The following is a 16,718-nucleotide window of genomic DNA, read 5'->3' as shown; positions in this document are numbered from 1 at the left end:
TCCTCCCCTTCTTGGCAATAGGATCTCACGCTCAGGGGTGAGATCTTTTTACATTAGGAACCAATGGAAGCAATGGGGAACTGGAGGGCTGGGTACAGGATTGAGCAAACAATAGAGGCTATCCCAAGAACAATTGCCCCTGCCCTGGGGTACACACAGCAGGGCCAAGGTCAGGCAAATAAATGAACATTGTGCCGGCTTTGGTCCTGAGCCCAGTGTTGGGCTCATGTGAGCCCGATTTGACCACAGGGAGGACAGGCCCATAGATTTTACCCTTCTGGGTGAAGAATGGCCTGTCCACCATGGCAGCATTTGTGCAGGCCTGGAGCAGAGCTGGTCTGGAAGGGGCTGCCTGAGACTTGTCTCACGGACCAGCCTGGGGAAGGCAGAGGGGCCTCTCCAGGAACCAAGCAGGTGGAGGAGGATGGAAGCCTCACCTGGGGTGGATGTGTGAAGCAGGTGGTTCCAGACCAGTCTGGCAGGAGGAGGAAAGGAAGGAAAGTGAACGCTGTGACATGTTCTGCTCACTGGTGTCAACAGGGGGCGGCAGAGAGCAGAACACAAACAGGTGGGCCTCCCCTGGTAATAAGGTCACCCAGCCTCAGTCTCCTCTAAGCACCTGTGGGCCCAGAAGCCTGGAAGTTGAGTGCAGGTGTGTGGCACTGTGGGCGGGGTGGGGCCTATTGCTAGTGCCCGTGCACCTCAATGAGGCCACCTGTGGTGGGTGGCAAGGAGGGAGGCAGTCTTCCAGAAGAGGGGGAAGGGACCCACTGAGCTCAGGGTGAGCTTTCTCAACCCAGGCTGCACACTCGAATCGCCCCAGGAGTTTCTCAAATACGGAGGCTCTGGCCTACCCAGACCAGTGGAATCAGAATGTCTGGGGTAGGGACCCAGGGATCGGTCTGTTTTAAAGCCTTTCTAGATGATTCTTCTCTTCAGCCAGGATTGAGAACCACTGGGTCAGACGCTTTGCTCTTTGAGTCTAGGCTTCCCCCTCAGTAGCTGTAGGAGCTGGAATGTTGACTCACTTTGTCTATACAATGGCGATGTTAACAGAATGTGGTGACGTCAGGGCTGCTGTGAGGGTGAACAGAAATACTGTGTATTAAGCTTGGCATGTGGCTGCCACCTAGGAGGAAACTATGTGGTCAGCAGTGCTTCACAAATGGGCTCTGGACCTGGCATCTTCAGAGCTGGACCTGGCATCTTCATCTGGGGTCCTTGGGGACACAGAACACTTGGGGAGATGTTTTGTTTCTGGAATCTGAGGTCTGGGTGGAGCTGGCCTAAAGGCCTGGGTCAAAATGGTAGACACTGTCTTGTATCAGTGCCTGAGGTCAGAGATGATGGTGATGCCTCCTCCCTAAAGGACTTAGCCTTGGTCATGATGTCCAGCTAGGGACAGTGCTTTAGCCAAAGGTTTTAGATGGGGCAACATTTGTGGGGCATCTTCTATGTGCTAGACATGTTCACATTTATTACTTTACACAATTCTCAGAGCAACCATGCATGATGGATACACATATCTCCGTTTTACAGAGGGAGAAACTGAGACCCAGAGAGGCCTGGCAACTTGCTCAAGGTCACACAGGAGAACCAGGTCTCTTGACTTTTCACCACACCACAGCCCTCTCCCAGCAGTTGTAACCTGTGGCTTCCTCCCTAGGCAGATACTTATGCCCGAATTTAGTCAACTCCTATTCCTAAACCCATACATGGAAGGGTCATTCTTTGGACAATTCCAATTCTCCTTCATCTGCAAGGAAGGGAAAAAATGAGTATGGAAGTGTTTTGTGGAGGCCTAGTGCCGGTGCTGCGTATCCCAGGTGGTTGGTGGTGGCAACTAGGGTCTGGGTGGGAGGGAGGGGGAGTCAGTTGCTAGGTCTTTAGGGCTGGACAGTTGGCGATGTGAACTTCCAGGGGCAAGAGGAGTGGGGGCAGCGGGAGCTGCTGATCTTCCCTGAGGGGGGCTGGGCTAGGGGGCTTTAGGGGCTTAGGTTGTCCTTAAAGCCTATCCCTCCATCCACAGGGCCCGTCTCCAAGGCTTTGTTCATCGACTTCTTTCCATTTTGTGTTACACTCTGGCGGGGGAGGGCAATTAAGCTAATTGAGCCCCCCTGAGTGTCAGAGCTGGACACGAGTTCACCCAGCCTGGGCTCTCTGGACAGTCGGATGGGGTGGAGTGGGGGTCAAACTCTGCAGCCCGCCTCCCCAGAGGCTGACCCATCATGCCCATTAGGAGCTGCCATTCCACTCGGAGTGTGGAACTTGGGGCTGGTTCCAGTCTACCTCCTTACTTCCCACTTTGCCTAAAGCAGGAGGTGGCTTCTTAGGGGTCCAAGGCTAGTAAATGGCAAAGCATGGGGCTCCTGCACTAAGTCAGCACTCTTTGCACTAAGCAGGGCAGGGATGGGGGGTAGGGGAAGAGGAGAAAATGGCATGACCTTGGACACCATTGGCCCTGGTGGGGATAACCTTCACTCCATTGTAAATCTAAGCACATGATCCTCACCAGATTATAGAGAACCCTGCATCCTGGTAGGGTTTTGAATTTTCAAAAATCCCTGAGTCCTGTGAACCTAACTGAGTATCGGTGTGCCAATTTCCCCCCAGCAAATTTCCAGCTGTGGACAAGTGGCGGGTGCTTTTCTCAAGGTCAGCTCCCCAGTCCCTGTTTATGCAGAAGTCTCTGTGTTCCGAGTGTCTCCACTCAGCTGGCTTCTGAGTCACACACATTTTGTCCCAGCTCTAATTGGCGCTCTTGAAGGCGTTCCCTGGGCAGATGATAGAGTAGGCTTTGACAGCCCCAAAAGAGGACAGGAGAGGGTTCCATGCCCATGGTCACCATGCCCTCCACAGAGGGCTTCTCGCATACCAAGTGGCTGTGCAGACCCCAGGTGACGAGGGGCAGCTGAGGGAACTGTACCATTATCAGCCCTGTCAGGACTCTGCTGTTGGCTGCATATAGCGCCTGCCCGCCTGCGTGTGAAGTCCCAGGAGAATGGCTCATTAAAAAGGAGGGCCAGCACCTTGGGTGACCTGCAGCCTGAACCCTTCTTCCAGCCATCAGGGGTCTCTGGAGGGGTGGGCTGGCCTGGAGAGAAGGGAGCGGCCGTGCGTTCTTCCTCCTCTGGTCTCCAAGAAAGCTCAGCCGGAGACACCTTTATGAGGGGGCTGTCTGGGAGGAGTAGGCCTTACACCTGTCTGGGGACCCAGTGCTGCCCCTACCTGCCACCACCCATCATCCCTGAACTAGTTCCAGCAACTGTAAGCAAACTTGGCCATTATTTGCAGTGACCCCACCCACATGTCTCCTCTCTCCCCCTTTGCTGGGCTCCACCAGTAGGGTTGCCAGATAAATCACAGGATGACCAGTTAAATTTGAATTTCAGGTATGCAATGAAAAAAATATATCGCACAGCACATACTTACACTAGAAAATCATTTATCATTTATCTAAAATCCAAATTTAAGTAAAATTCAAATTCGAATTTAATCTTGAATTTTTGTTTGCCAAATCTGGCAACTTCATCCACAAAGAAATCTCCTGACACGGGGGCTGAGCCCAAGAGGGGTGATACCTGTGTTCCGTGGCTTCTCTCCTCTGTAGGACCAGCTCTACTTACTGATGCCTTGGAGATTGTAATAAGATGCAGGTTACGATTCAATAGGTCTGGAGGAGGGCTGAGGCTCTGCATTTCTAACAAACTTCCAGGCCAGTGCTGTTGGTCCAAGGACCATACTTTGAGTAGCAAGGAAATAGAGCAGTGATTGCAGGCTAACCACAGGTTAACGGGGAAGTGGGGTGGGGGGATGAGGGTTTGAAAACACTGCTGCTTGGAGTTTACTCCACAAATCTGAGTTAATTTATCTGGGGCAGGACCCAAGCAAGGGACTTTACTTTTTTGTGTGTGTGGTAAAAAGCATAACAAAATTTACCATCTTAACCATTTTTAAGTGCACAGTTCATAGTGTTGAGTATATTCGCATTATTGTGAAACAGCTCTCTAGAACTTTTTCATCTTGCAAATCTGACACTCTATACCCATTAAACAACAACTCTCCATTCCCCCTTCCCTCCAGCCCTTGGTAAGCACTTTCTGTTTTTACGAATTTGACTACTTTTAGATGCCCCCATATATAGTAGTACAGTATTTGTCTTTTCGTGACTGGTTTATTTCAATGAGCATAATGTCCTCAAGGTTCATCCATGTTGTAGCGTGTGATAGGATTTCCTTCCTTTTTAAAGCTGAATAATTTTCCGTTGTATATATAGACCACATTTTACTTATCCACTCATCTGTTGATGGACATTTGAATTGCTTCCACCTCTTGGCTATCGTGAATAATTCTACTATGAACATGGACGTGCAAGTGTCTCTTTGAGACCCTGCTTTCAATTCTTTTGGGTATATACTCAGAAATGAGATTGCTGAATCATGTGGTAGTTCTATTTTAAATTTTTGTAAATTAAAAAATTTGAGGAACCTCCACACTCTTTTTCATAGTGATTGCACCATTTTACAATCCCAGTCAACGATGCAAAAGTGTTCCAGTTTTTCCACATCCTCTCCCCAGGTGATTCTAATTCCCAGGCAGGCTTGAGAGCCACTTCCCTGGGCTCTTTCTTGGCAAATTCTCTCTGTTCTTGCTGGCCTGAGGCCTCTGGGTTTTGCTAGGTACAGGATGAATTCATTCCACAACTTTAGGGGGTCCTGTTCCTGTGAATGGTGCCACAGCTGGCCTGGGAAAGAGAAACCCTATCTTTGAATTCGCAGATTGAGTACTGTGTGACCTTTGGCAAGTCATTCAACCTCTCTGAGCCTCAGGTCCACACCTATAAAGGGACAGGGGAGTATTAACTATAACAAAAGGAGGATCTGGTAAACCATGTATACAAGAGCTTTTCGGATTCATAAACAGCCATGGGAATGTCAGATGAGATGACAGTAGGAATTGAGTGAAGAAACTCAAGTATCTGTGGTCAGGAAGGCTCAAACGGAATCAGTTGACACTTACTGAGGCACCCCTGCCCCATGGCATCATGGAAGAGCTTGTCTGTTCACCATCACCCCAGCATCTCACCCAATACCGGCATTGTGTCTAACACACAGGTGACCAACGATTGTCTGAGACACTGTCCTGGAAGCCTGTGGCAGATGAGCTCCTGTGGACAGGGTGTGTGACACGACCAGAGCTGCCCTCTACGGAACACTTACCGTGTTCCAGGTGCTCAGCTAAGCTCTTTATTTTTTAATTCCCTTAACGTTGCTGTGAGGTGGGTGCTGTTACTACCTCTGCTCTTTGTATGAGGCACAGAGAATTGAAGTAGCCTGCCCAAAGTTCTGCATCCAGAAAATAGGCTTGTAAACGTTGCCCTTTATAAATAAAGAGCCACATGGGTGTTAAACCATGATGTAAAAGAGTCCTCACTTGGCTACCTGCTGGAGGAGCAGAAGAGAGTCATGACACAGTGGGTGACATGACGAATTGTGGTGTGGGGTGACCAGGCAAGGCCAGGAGGGCAGACGTTCTGGGGCAGGGCCAGTGCTGGGAAGGGTGGGATGGATAAGTGTGTCTGCTGCCTGGATGGCCTCAAGGAGGTCCCTTCTGGGATCTGGGAAGAGCCTGAGGGCCAGGCAAGGAAGTGGGCCAGCTGGTAGCAAGACCCAGGAGGGACTGGGGCTCCGGGATGTGGCCAAACCCCAGACATGTGAGTTGGATGCTGCCTGAGAGCTCCTTTGATGCCCCCTGATGAAGGTCACGTCAGGGGTCAGACCTGGCTCCGTAGAGCAGGAAGCCCTGATGCCATCCTTGAGAGATGGGTATAAACTGGACAAGCAGATGGGAGGGAGGTCACCTAAGTAGGTGGGAGAACCTCAGCAGAAGTACAGAGATTCTTGCCTTAACCTGGTAGAGTAACTCATTGGGGAAATTCAGGAATCAAAGCAAGCTTGTTGGGAAGACATATTCTGTCCAAAGTGGCTGCTTTTTCTACTTGTCTTATCAATGAAGAAAAATCAGAATAAAGGCAAATTTTAATGAATAATTTTTACATTTCTATCATCAGCCTTGCATGCCTTTCTGATCCCTATTGCTCCCTGGCTTTTCCTGTGAGGTACGGGGTAAGACCACAGATTTGGTGTCAGTGATAGTTTAGTTTGAGTCCCATCCCAACTACTCAATAGCTGCATGTTCTTGGGGAACTTGCTTTACCTCTCTGAGCCTCAGTTTTCTCATCTGTTGTGCAGGGGTTGTCCTGAACATTGTAGGATATTTAGCAGCATCCCTGGCCTCTATCCAGTAGATGCCAGTAGCACCCTCCCAACTCCTGAGTTGGTGACAACCAAAAATGTCTTCAGAGATTGCCAAATGTACCCTGGAAGCAAAATTGCCCGTAACGGAGAACTGCTGTAGTAGTCCCTGGCTCCCTTCTAGGCAGAAAAGGCTAAAATTCCATTCACTCTCTTTTGATTCATTCATTCAATAAGTATTTACCGTCTACCTGCTATGTGCTGGGCACGGGCAGATTCAGTGGTGAGCAAGACAGGTCACGTGCCCTCAGCAGCTCCCACTGTGGGGAGGCCATGGCATGAGAAAGAGCAGGCATCCACCCTACCTTGGGATGTGCTATGTTGGGGAAGCACAGGCTGCTGTGGGAACACACAGAAGAGATGCTTAATCCTGGATGTTTCATTGGAGGGGGCAGCAGGGCACGGAGGGTGGTCAAAGATATCACAGGGCATTGACCTGCAGGTGCCAGAAATTCTTCCATTCCTGTTGTTGATTGAATGAATCTGGGAACCGTTATTAAAGGCTGCCCATGACATAATTGACTGCCCAAATTGGCTGAAAAGATGTGCACTAATATATCATACAGAGGGGCAGTTACTTTGTGTTGACATTTGGAGCTGGGCAGCCAGGGGCCTGCTGATGTGTCTCCTAGGAACACCAGTAATGTAGAGAACAGGTGGGCTTATTAGGTCACCCCACAGAAGAGCGCCGCTACTACCAGCCTGAGTTGCCAAGTGTGATGTGCCCCACCTCAGACTCGCCAGAGACCTGGGCTGGGTGGAGAGCAGGGGAGGAGAAGCCCATGGGCTTTGAGGTAGATGTGCCCAAAAAGGTGTTTTGAAAGAAAACTCAGGAAAGCACTTTGCTGGCCCAGGTCTGTGGGCTTGGGTGACAGCGCCTTTCCTGGATGTTCTGAAATAAGCCTGCTACCCATCCTTTGGAGAAAGAAGAAGAAAAAGAAAAAAAAGTCTTTCTCCTCCCTTGCTTTTGTAAGCACGAGGAAAGAAAGAAAGGCTGTGTGTCCCAACAGTAGCCTTTCTTTGGGAGTCTTGGACATAGCTCTTTTTTCAACTTGAATCTACTTCTTACATTTCTGGTTTTAAAATCCAGACCTTCATGGACAGTCTGGAAAACAGAAAGTGGCAGGAATGGTTTTCATTTGTTAAGAGGGTATGGCAAGAAATGGGAAGTTCTAAAAAAACCTCATAGTAATAATGACAACAACTGTGATTAAAGAAAGACAGTGGTAATGGAAACTAGGAACCGAGTTTTGAGTGCCTGCTGTGTGCCAGGTGCCTTGCTTTGCAGCTCTTACCAGATCCCTGCAAGACAGGTCTCACTGTCCCAGCAGAGCTGAAGTCTGAGTTTGCCCAGCTAGCATGTGGTGATGCCAGGATGCAGATCTTGGTCTAGGAAGAAAAGAGAAAAATAAGCATAATGTAGTGAGTTTTTCATAAGGTTAAATTACTCTCTCTTAAAAGTGTTGTCCCTTATTCTGAGATTTATATCCTTCCAATATTTTTGGTAATAAGATGCACTATCTTTTATGATAACTATGGAGACAGTAGATGTTGGCAACATGAAAATTTGGTACCCTCCCCTTATAAATTTTATTTTCCAGGTTTGTGAAATTCCTAAGTCTGGTCAATTCCTTCTTGAAGGTGGTACTCTGCCAGGAACGATCCCTGCTACCATTTTCTATGAGAAGCAGCCACTGTTCCCACTTCTGTGCATCTCTGCCTTCTTTACACTTTTGCTTAGGGTTGTGGATTTGTCAGAGAGGGAGAGTGAGGAGGAGGAGAAAGCAGGAAAAATGATAAGTGACAACCCTTAGGGCAACAGTGGTTTTCTAAGAAAAGATAGTAATTCTGTTGAAAATTGCTGGAGAAGAGAGTGCGGTCCAAGTAGGCATATGCAAATTATATGCAAATCACACATGGCCCTCCTATTTTATAACCTGGATGTCCCCCTTGGGAAAATGCTAATGGAGACTAGTGGTCTCTGGCAAGCCTCCCTTGGTGATCTCCAGGAGTCCGGCCCTGATTAACGAGTATTTTCCTGGCAGTGTGGGGCTCCAATGATCTTAATTTTCACCCTCTTTCCCCCTCCCTCATCTCCATAGCCTGTGGGCGAGCCTCAGAGGGCTCTCCACAGGCCTGTGAAGTAGGGAACATGGCCAGAGTCCTGATCTGGAAAGTTCTAGAATCCTCAGGTAGACCTCACCTTCTATAGGGCTCCTGGGGTCCCAACCCAGCTCTGAGGGAAGGGACTGCTTATAGCATTGGTTCTCAAACTTCAGCATGCATCAGAATCACACAGAGTGCTTGTTTAAAACACACATTGCTGGGCTCCACCTCAGAGTTACAGATTCACAAGGTCTGGGATGGGCTGGAGAACTGGCATTTATGTCAGGTTCCCAGGTGATGCGGATGCAGACCACAGCCTAAAGACTACCATGAAATAATGCCATTTGCAGCAACATGGATGCAACTAGAGATTATCATACTAAGTGAAGTAAGTCAGAAAGAGAAAGACAAATACCATATGATATCACTTATATGTAGAATCTAAAATATGACACAAGTGAACCTATCTATGAAACAGAAACAGGATCACAGACAGAGAGAACAGACTGGTGGTTGCTAACAGGGAGGGGGTTGGGGGAGGGATGGAGTGGGAGATTGGGGTTAGCAGATGTAAGCCTTTGTATATAGAATGGATAAACAACAAGGTCCTACTGTGTAGCACAGAGAACTATATTCAATATCCTATGATAAACCATAATGGAAAAGAATATAAAAAAAGAATGTATATATAGGTATAACTGAATCACTTTGCTGTACAGCAGAAATTAACACAACATTGTTAATCAACTGTACTTTAATAAAAAAACAAAAACAAAAAGCCACTGCCCTAGGGTGAAGAGTACTACTCAAAATGTGGGCCCTGGTAACAGGTTGTTACCAGACTGTGATAGAAATTAAGTGTAGAAATTAACAATAAACATTTAGAAACTTTTATTGAAGTGTGACATTGCCACACCATCCAAGCACGTGATTATTTTTCTATTAATTAATTTTTATTTTACTTCCCCAAAATATTGGTCTATGATGGTTTAAGAGTTAAGAAAACAACAAGTCTTTTGCCACAGATAGCAATTTGGGAACTCTGGCCGAGAGGGGCCAGGAACTCTAGTTCAGGGCAACCCCAGGCTGGCAGGAGAACTGAAGTGCCCATCCAGAAACTGAGGCTCTGGGCAGGCTGGGCATGCAGTGGATTGGCTCCAGAAGGCGTTTGGCAACGTGTGTGGAGTGGGAGGCTGGGGGAAGGGCAGGGCATTGGTTGTCACAGTGACTGGTGGTAAGGGGCAGAAAACTGGCATTTAATGGCTGAGTGTTGGGCACGGGCACCGCAGAGACTTGTCCTGCCCTAAATGCCAGTTGAACCCCTCTTGAAAAACAATGCGGAGGGTGGAGTTAAGAAGCTGGCCCCACTCCAGATCCCCTGCCTTCTCTTGGAGGTGGGTGGACAGGGGGGCAGGGAGTGTTGAGAGGGCTGCACCAGTCAGAACCGGCTCAACCAGAGTGCCCTTGTTTGTACATAGTAACCGTGTGTGTGTGTGTGTGTGTGTGTATGGCCTTGTGTGGATGGCAATGGTATATTGTTAGTACCTTACAGGTACCTCTTGCTTTACGCAAAACCAGTATACAAAAGCTCCAATATAGAAACGGGGTAGGTTGGCAGAGGGTGGTGAGGATAATTCCTTTTAAAAAAGATTAATTGTAGGACTCCCTGCTTCGTAAAAAGTTGTACCAAAAATGTAGTCTACGTGTGGTGTCCAGGACGGTCATTTGCATAAAGTAAGGGGTACCTGTTCTTTCAGAGGAGGAGGGTGGCAGGATCTAAAGGTGGTGCGGTTTCAGATGGCCTTGTGAATTGCTTGGAAGGCTCTAACGGCAATAAATACCACAATAATAAGTGGTTGTAGTTGGAAGGGATCCTTCCTGTTTTGTCATTGCCCCCTCACCAGCCCCTGGCCTGGGCAAGTCCTTCTCAGCTAGGAAAGAAAGTTTTGTGATTCCGGCCTGCTATCTTTGTAGATAGTGTTTGACATTTTGTGGTGACGGTGTGAGAAGTAATTAGTTGTCTTGTGCCTTTGGGTGTACGAGGAGGCCGCTGGCTCTTCAAGCTCAGAGTCGTACAGTGCGGAGCCTGGAAGGGGATGTAGCGTTCATCAACCCCGCATTTTATAGGGTGGAAACTGAGGCCCTGGAAGCCCCAAATGTGCCCCAAGTTGAGCTTGTGTTAAGGCAGGCAGTGGGCCTATTGTTGGAGGCTTACCATGTAATTAATGGGATTTGGAGCAATTACAGGGACAGTAAAGCCCCTCGTTTGTTTCTTGTGCCAGGCCTGAGATTCCTTAGGAGGGGGGAGCGGGAGGGCAGAGGGAAGGTGGTAAGAAGGTGGCAGATAGTTGGCAAATCATCTCTTGCCAGGCCTGCTCCGTGGAACGCTGGCTTACATTTTTATACTGTGCGCCTCAAAGGATTCCGGTACAGGGTGCATCTCTGCCCAAGGTTCCCCACCTAGTTTTTCTCTGGGGCTAATTCTTGTTGGCTTTTAATGCTGGGCTGTAAGGAGCCTGCTTTTCTTTTTTCTTTTTTCTTTTTTTTTTAAGTGAACACCAACTAGGAAATCATAAAAGTTGACATCATTCCGGGGAGGGGGTTCCTGCGCCTTCCTAGGCCTGGGGACAGCAGCTGAGCCAGAGCTGATAGTCACTGACTGGGGAGAGGAGCGGGGATCTGGTGTGATGAGAAGATCAGCACATCTAAGCTTTTTCAGCTGTGTGGGATTCCATATCAGGCCCCTGAATTCATTCATTCATTCGACAGATACTTACTGAGCGTCTATTATTTCCCAGCCATTGTGCTAACTGGTGAGACAAAAAGTGCTGGCGATGGATGGTGGTGATGGCTGCACAACAGTGTGAATGTACTTAATGCCACTAAATTGTACACTTAAATATGGTTAAATGGTACACATTGTGTTGTGTATATTTTACCATGATAAGAAACAAAGAAAGAGAAAGAGCAACATAGAATAAGGCCCCTGATTCCAGGAGGTTGCTGGTCCTCTGCAGACTCCCCTTAACATGGCCTAGAGCCCGAACAGTGGCGGTTAATGGCCACCCATGGAGGGGGTCTGCGGGAGACTGTGGGAGGCTGGGAGTGCCCAGGGCAGGCTGAGGAGGGGGGTCTGGCAGGGATCGCCCATGTGCATGCCCACAAGAGGAGGTGCTGTGCAACGGAGGGTGCTGTCTTTAAATACATTTCTTGCTAAAATGTGTTTTTGAGATGTTGCCCCCATAGGGACAGTGCTCAGACTTGAATTTCTGTTGGAACTAATGTTTGTTCACAGAAATTTTAAGTGGTAAAAAGCTTGGGGCTGCAACCATGGTGACACCCGGAGCTCAGGCTCTAGTTTTCTTCTTTCTAGACTGTGTTTCTGAGAGTTTCTTTTTCAAAAACCTGGGTGAAACGGAGGCTACATAGCATCACGGTTTTCTTAATGTTTCCTGTGGATTGGTCATTCATGCCTGTGCCACCGTGGGGCTGAGGGGAGCCTGGGCCAGTGACTTCAGCTCTCTCTACCTCAGTTTCTCTATCTTAGGAGGTGGTGAGCACGTGTGATGGAGGGTGTGGAAAGCGTTTCGCCGCCAACCTGGCCGGCAGTGACTCTTGTAACTGTCACTTTGCATGTCGCCAGTCATTTGGGTAGTAGCACGTCCTGGCTTGCAATGAAACATGCATTATTATTTAACGTTTCCCTCATGTTAATATTCTCCCCACTCAGATTACAAGGAGAGGGTTTCACCTCTTCCTATGCCTCCCATGTCTCTCTCTGTAGGGCACACGGCAGGTGCCCTACAGACACTCAGTTGATTGAATAGTCTCTTTGCAAAGGTCTGGGTGGTATTTCCGAGGGTAGCCTTTCCATTCGCCGGCAGATCAGCCCCACTCCCCGTCGTCCTCTGAGCCGGGAACATTTGGGGCGGGTCCGTCCTGCGTGACTCCAAGATCCCCAGCAGCTCTTTCACGGTTTCGTTTTGGAACCATAGCTCTGGCCTCTTCAGATGGTCTCAGGCAGTGATGGCCAGGTCACCCAGCAACAGCCATTCAGATAATTACATGGGTTTCAAATTGTTCACCACTTTACGTCCTCAAAGCAATTTCAGAATCAATTTGAGGTTTGACAGGGAGCCGGTGGAGGTCTCGCAGCCCTGGGATGGTGCGTGGGGCCTGCTTAGCACTCGTTATAATTCCAGCGGCAGGATCCGTGCACCTGGGGAGCAGGGGCGCCGTCCTCTCTTGCAACTCAGGGAAGAAAATCAGTCAATCAATCAATGAGAGCACACCTAATTAAAGGTAACAAAGGCTCTGGGCGCTTCATCCCTCCCCACGCTCTTGGGGCTATAGAGCGCCAAAAGGAAAACCAGCCTTGTCTCAAGGAGGATTAAAATGAAGTCTCGGTGTCAGAAATCAAATCCTAGCAAGACTATCTTTTTTTAACAACAGGTACCTACCCCTCAGTGGAGTGGAGAACCTCTTCCCAGGAGCAGCCTTAAAATGGGCCTAGACCGTTCCTCTGCTCTCAGTAGAATAAGGGCTCCAGGCTGCCCCTGTTCTCGTGCACGGGAGTAGAACAGTAGGAAAGGCAGCCTGGCTTATGCCCTGTTCTCACAGGCCCTGCACACAGAGGCTGCAAAGTGCGGTGGTCAAGGTGTAGGCTCCAGAGACAGATGGCCAGGGTTCCTTCCCCTCACCCCCGGCTGGGGGACCCGAGGCTGGTTGCCCCAAGATCTTCATCTGCAAAATGGGAGTGGCCATAACTCCCACCTCTGGAACTGTGGAAAGATTGCACCAGTTAACGTGTGAAAACAGTACCTTGCATGGAGTAAAGTCTTGCTGCTCTTTTAAAGAACCATTTCCCTAACCAGGCAACCGGTAAAGCCACTCTTCACTTTGCAAGGAACAAGATAAGTTTATTTTTAGTTCTAAAAAGGGGTGAGTTAACCCAGGTCACAGAGCAAAGTGGAGCGAGCCTGAAATGGAGGGCTTATCGTCCCCTCCTCCCAGCCTCTCTGGGCTCTGGTGTTCAACCTTCTAACGAGCCTTGCTGAGGTCTTTCACCCCAACCTCTAGTCTCGTGGCCAAGATAAACTCAAAGCATCAGCCCTGTGGCATATTTTGTACTTCAATAGGGTCAACTTCTTATGCTGCAAGAATGAACTGGTAGAGTGTCAGGACCCTCTCGTGGGTCGGCCAGGTATTTGGGGAGGGCCCTGCTGTCACACCACATGGCACTTATCTGCTCAACCTTTACTTCCCACCAACCCTGCCTTGTAGATCTTTGGGATTAAAAGGATCATCGGAGCATCTGAGACCTCGTCAAAGGCAGGGCGGGGAATCTTTGGTGATTACCTTTTGTTTTGGAAACCTTAGAGCAGACTGTTAGGGCTGGCTTATCTTCTCCCCTCCTCCAGTCTAATGAGAGAGTGGGTCAAGAGCCAGACGGAAACACAATAACACTGGGTACATGGAAGTCAGGAAATTCAAAGACATGTTCTCCACAGTGGTTGCAAATTGGTCCTTTTTGCACAGGCGCAGGTTGAAGGCCTCCCAGTGATAGAAAAGGTGAAGGAGAGGGAAGATGGAAGCTTTGGTGCCCTGAGTTATATGCTGCCTTCACTCTCCCGTTCCTTGCATCACTCCCTGCACCAGTGAACATTAATGGGACACTAAGCTTTAAAAACCAGACACTGAGCTTGGCTTGTGGGCTCTGGGATTGCAAAGAGGGATGGACCCTGATGAGCCCAGGCCAGAGGATGCAGCAGCAGATCGAATCCGAAGAACAGAACTGCAAATAATTAATAGTTCACAGACACCTGCCAGGGCCAGAGCTTTACTGGGACTTGTCGTAGCAGCCAGCAAACTGGAAGTCAGTTTTGGAGAGTGATTTTTGGGAAAGGCCTTTGTGGAGGGACGTTGAGAGGTTCAGGTTCAGATCCAAACATGCACATCCAGCCAAGCCATTGCTGGTTCACCAGCTGTAGAGCAGACATCGATCTGGGTGGACTCAGCCAGCTCTCTGTTACTGAACATGCAGCGAAGAGAAAAACTATTATTTTACCTGCTGGCGTTAGTGCTCTCCTAGGGAAGAAACTGTTTTCACTTAAGAAGTACCTTGATAGGTCATTTGGGTGAGAGAGGAGACCTTGAGGCCATGAGTAGAAAGAGAAAAAATAGAGAGAGAACTCCTTTATGTAAATACAAGCAGAAGTTGTGGAAAAGGAGGGAGAGGAGGAGGATCCTGGTTGGAGGCTGGGACTGAGTCGGAGGAAGTGGCCACGTCTGCTCTTTAGTTTAGGACTCCTGGTGGCCCTCCCCCAGCCCGTCAACTTTGTCTCCAGCAGTGTCTACTCCTCGCCAACCTGTGTGTGGGTGTTGAGGGCTGGGCCTCCCGGGCCTCGGATGACAGGACAGAGCATCCTCAGCTCGTGGAGGAAGGAGGAGTGATTCTGCGACAGCCGGAAATCAATGTGGAGCTAACGCCGGATGGAGCTGGGTGTTGGCTTCCCCGCAGGTCAGGAGATGGCAGTTGGAGCCCATCTTTGCTAGATGGGATAAGAGCTGCTTTTCAAAGGTTTTCTGAAGAATTGGGTCTTTATTCTCTTAAGGCCTGTGGGTCAGGGTTCTGGCTGGTCTCCAGGAGGGCTGCTGGGGCCTTCCTCGCAGCAGGGAGCCACGGTGAGCAACTCCTGCCACTGCCCCTGCCCCAGTTCTCCTAAGCCAGCAGACAGAGAAATCAAAATAGAGCCTCGCCATGCAAAGTCAGTGTAAGCTAAGATCTGGTGGAAAACGTCCAAGGCTTCTCACCCAGCACTATCCCGGTCGGTCACTTGTCCCCCAGTCTCCAGGAGAACTGGCCATCCAGCCTCTGCTCAGATGTTCCCAGGACCAGGGGCGCACAGTGCTGAGAGTCCCACCTTCAGACAGCTCTCATGGTCAGGGTGTTCCTTGTGAGATCCAGTCACATTCTGTACCCACTCCCCACACCCACCTCCCCAGCCACTCATCACAGCTCTGCCCTCAGGCCCCCTTTCTGCACAGACAGCCCTCCTGGTGCCTGTGGCCAGCTGTCCTGTCCTTTGCGTTCTTTCCTGGCTCAGTCTCTCCTGTCCCTCCCCCTTCCTCATCTGTCATGGGTGCCTGGGTGCCCGACAACAGGCCTCGCTCATGACAAGTAACGTTAGGGGCTCCCCGAAGGGCATTTGCAGTGGCTGGTCAAGAATATGATGTTTTTTAATCTTCTGAAAACTTCCTAAAAGCTAGGCCAGACTGTGCCCAGCCCGTGCCCTCTCTGAGGTATGGCCTCAGCTCAGGAAAGTCCTCGCTTTGTAGCAAAGCTGTCCTGTGGGCTCCTGACCTATCCCTGGCCTGGCAGTGTGTCTCTCGTCCCCTCCCTGTGCTCCTTCTGGCCTACCTCTGCCTGTCTGCTACTTCACAACAGCCTTCCAGGCCTGTCTGTTGTGTGGGGAGAGCAACCACTGCTTAAATCTTGTGGTTTGAAGGGAACGGGGGTGACTTCCTCTACCTTTGCCCCTGCCCTCAACATTTCCCCCACCCGTTTCCTTTCTAGATGTCACTCGTTCCTTGGAACTCCTCCTGATCTCACCCCCCACGCCCCCAATCCCTGCATCTAGCCCTGCATCTCTCAGGGAGCCTTCCTGAGGAATATCCGCCTGCAGAGTGGAAAGAGCACTGCCCTGGGACTGGGAGACCAGGGTTCTCGTCCTGGCCCTGCTCAGGTGTGTGAGCTCGGGGCCTCAGTAGCGTCAGCTGGAAAATGAGATTGAGTTAGATGTCCAGCTCGGACAGCGTATGGTTTCTACTTGGGACAGAAACATCTGTTTTCCTCTTCTGGATCCTGCACACTCCCTGCCAGTAAAATTCTGTTTCATGAGGTAGACGGAGTTCACAACTCATTTGCCAGGTGGAGAGGATGGCTATAACATGAAACTCATGAAAGATCTAGCCAGGTGTTCGCAACTGGGCTGCACATTTAGTATCACCTGGGGAGCTCTTAAAATATACTGATGCTCAGGCCCCACCCCCAGAGAGTCCGATTCCATTGGACTGGGTGGGGCTCAGGCATCTTTATGTTTTTTTTTTTTTCCTTTTTAAAGAAATTTTCTTGAAGTATAGTTGATTTACAATGTTGTGTTAGTTTCTGCTGTACAGCAAAGTGATTCAGTTATACATATACATATTCTTTTGTACGTGTGTTTTTTAATAGGCTTTTTATTTATTTATTTATTTTTTAACATCTTTACTGGAGTATAATTGCTTTACAATGGTGTG

The 16,718-nt window shown here is 49.2% G+C and overlaps 1 protein-coding gene across 9 annotated transcripts in view; it reads left to right on the top strand.

Moving 5' to 3' along the window:
• The window catches only part of ZBTB7C (zinc finger and BTB domain containing 7C), a 373,598-nt gene that overhangs the window by 104,134 nt on the left and 252,746 nt on the right, over positions 1 to 16,718 (top strand). For 3 of the 9 annotated variants that reach the window (XM_036823635.1, XM_036823633.1, XM_036823637.1), the window contains one exon: positions 14,771 to 14,940. The exons of 4 other annotated variants lie outside the window; for them this stretch is intronic. In XM_036823635.1, coding sequence (XP_036679530.1) covers positions 14,913 to 14,940 — 28 coding nt within the window. In that variant the 5' untranslated portion in view covers positions 14,771 to 14,912. Of the gene's footprint in view, positions 1 to 14,767; positions 14,941 to 16,718 lie in introns of those variants that run through there. 2 more of the 9 variants (XM_036823634.1, XM_036823652.1) reach the window with 2 other exon arrangements.

The sequence above is a fragment of the Balaenoptera musculus genome, chromosome 14 (assembly GCF_009873245.2).
Source record: "Balaenoptera musculus isolate JJ_BM4_2016_0621 chromosome 14, mBalMus1.pri.v3, whole genome shotgun sequence".
Taxonomy (NCBI): Eukaryota; Metazoa; Chordata; class Mammalia; order Artiodactyla; family Balaenopteridae; genus Balaenoptera; species Balaenoptera musculus.
The sequence above is the reverse complement of the archived record's forward strand: the minus strand, read 5'-3'. Positions and strand labels throughout refer to the sequence as shown.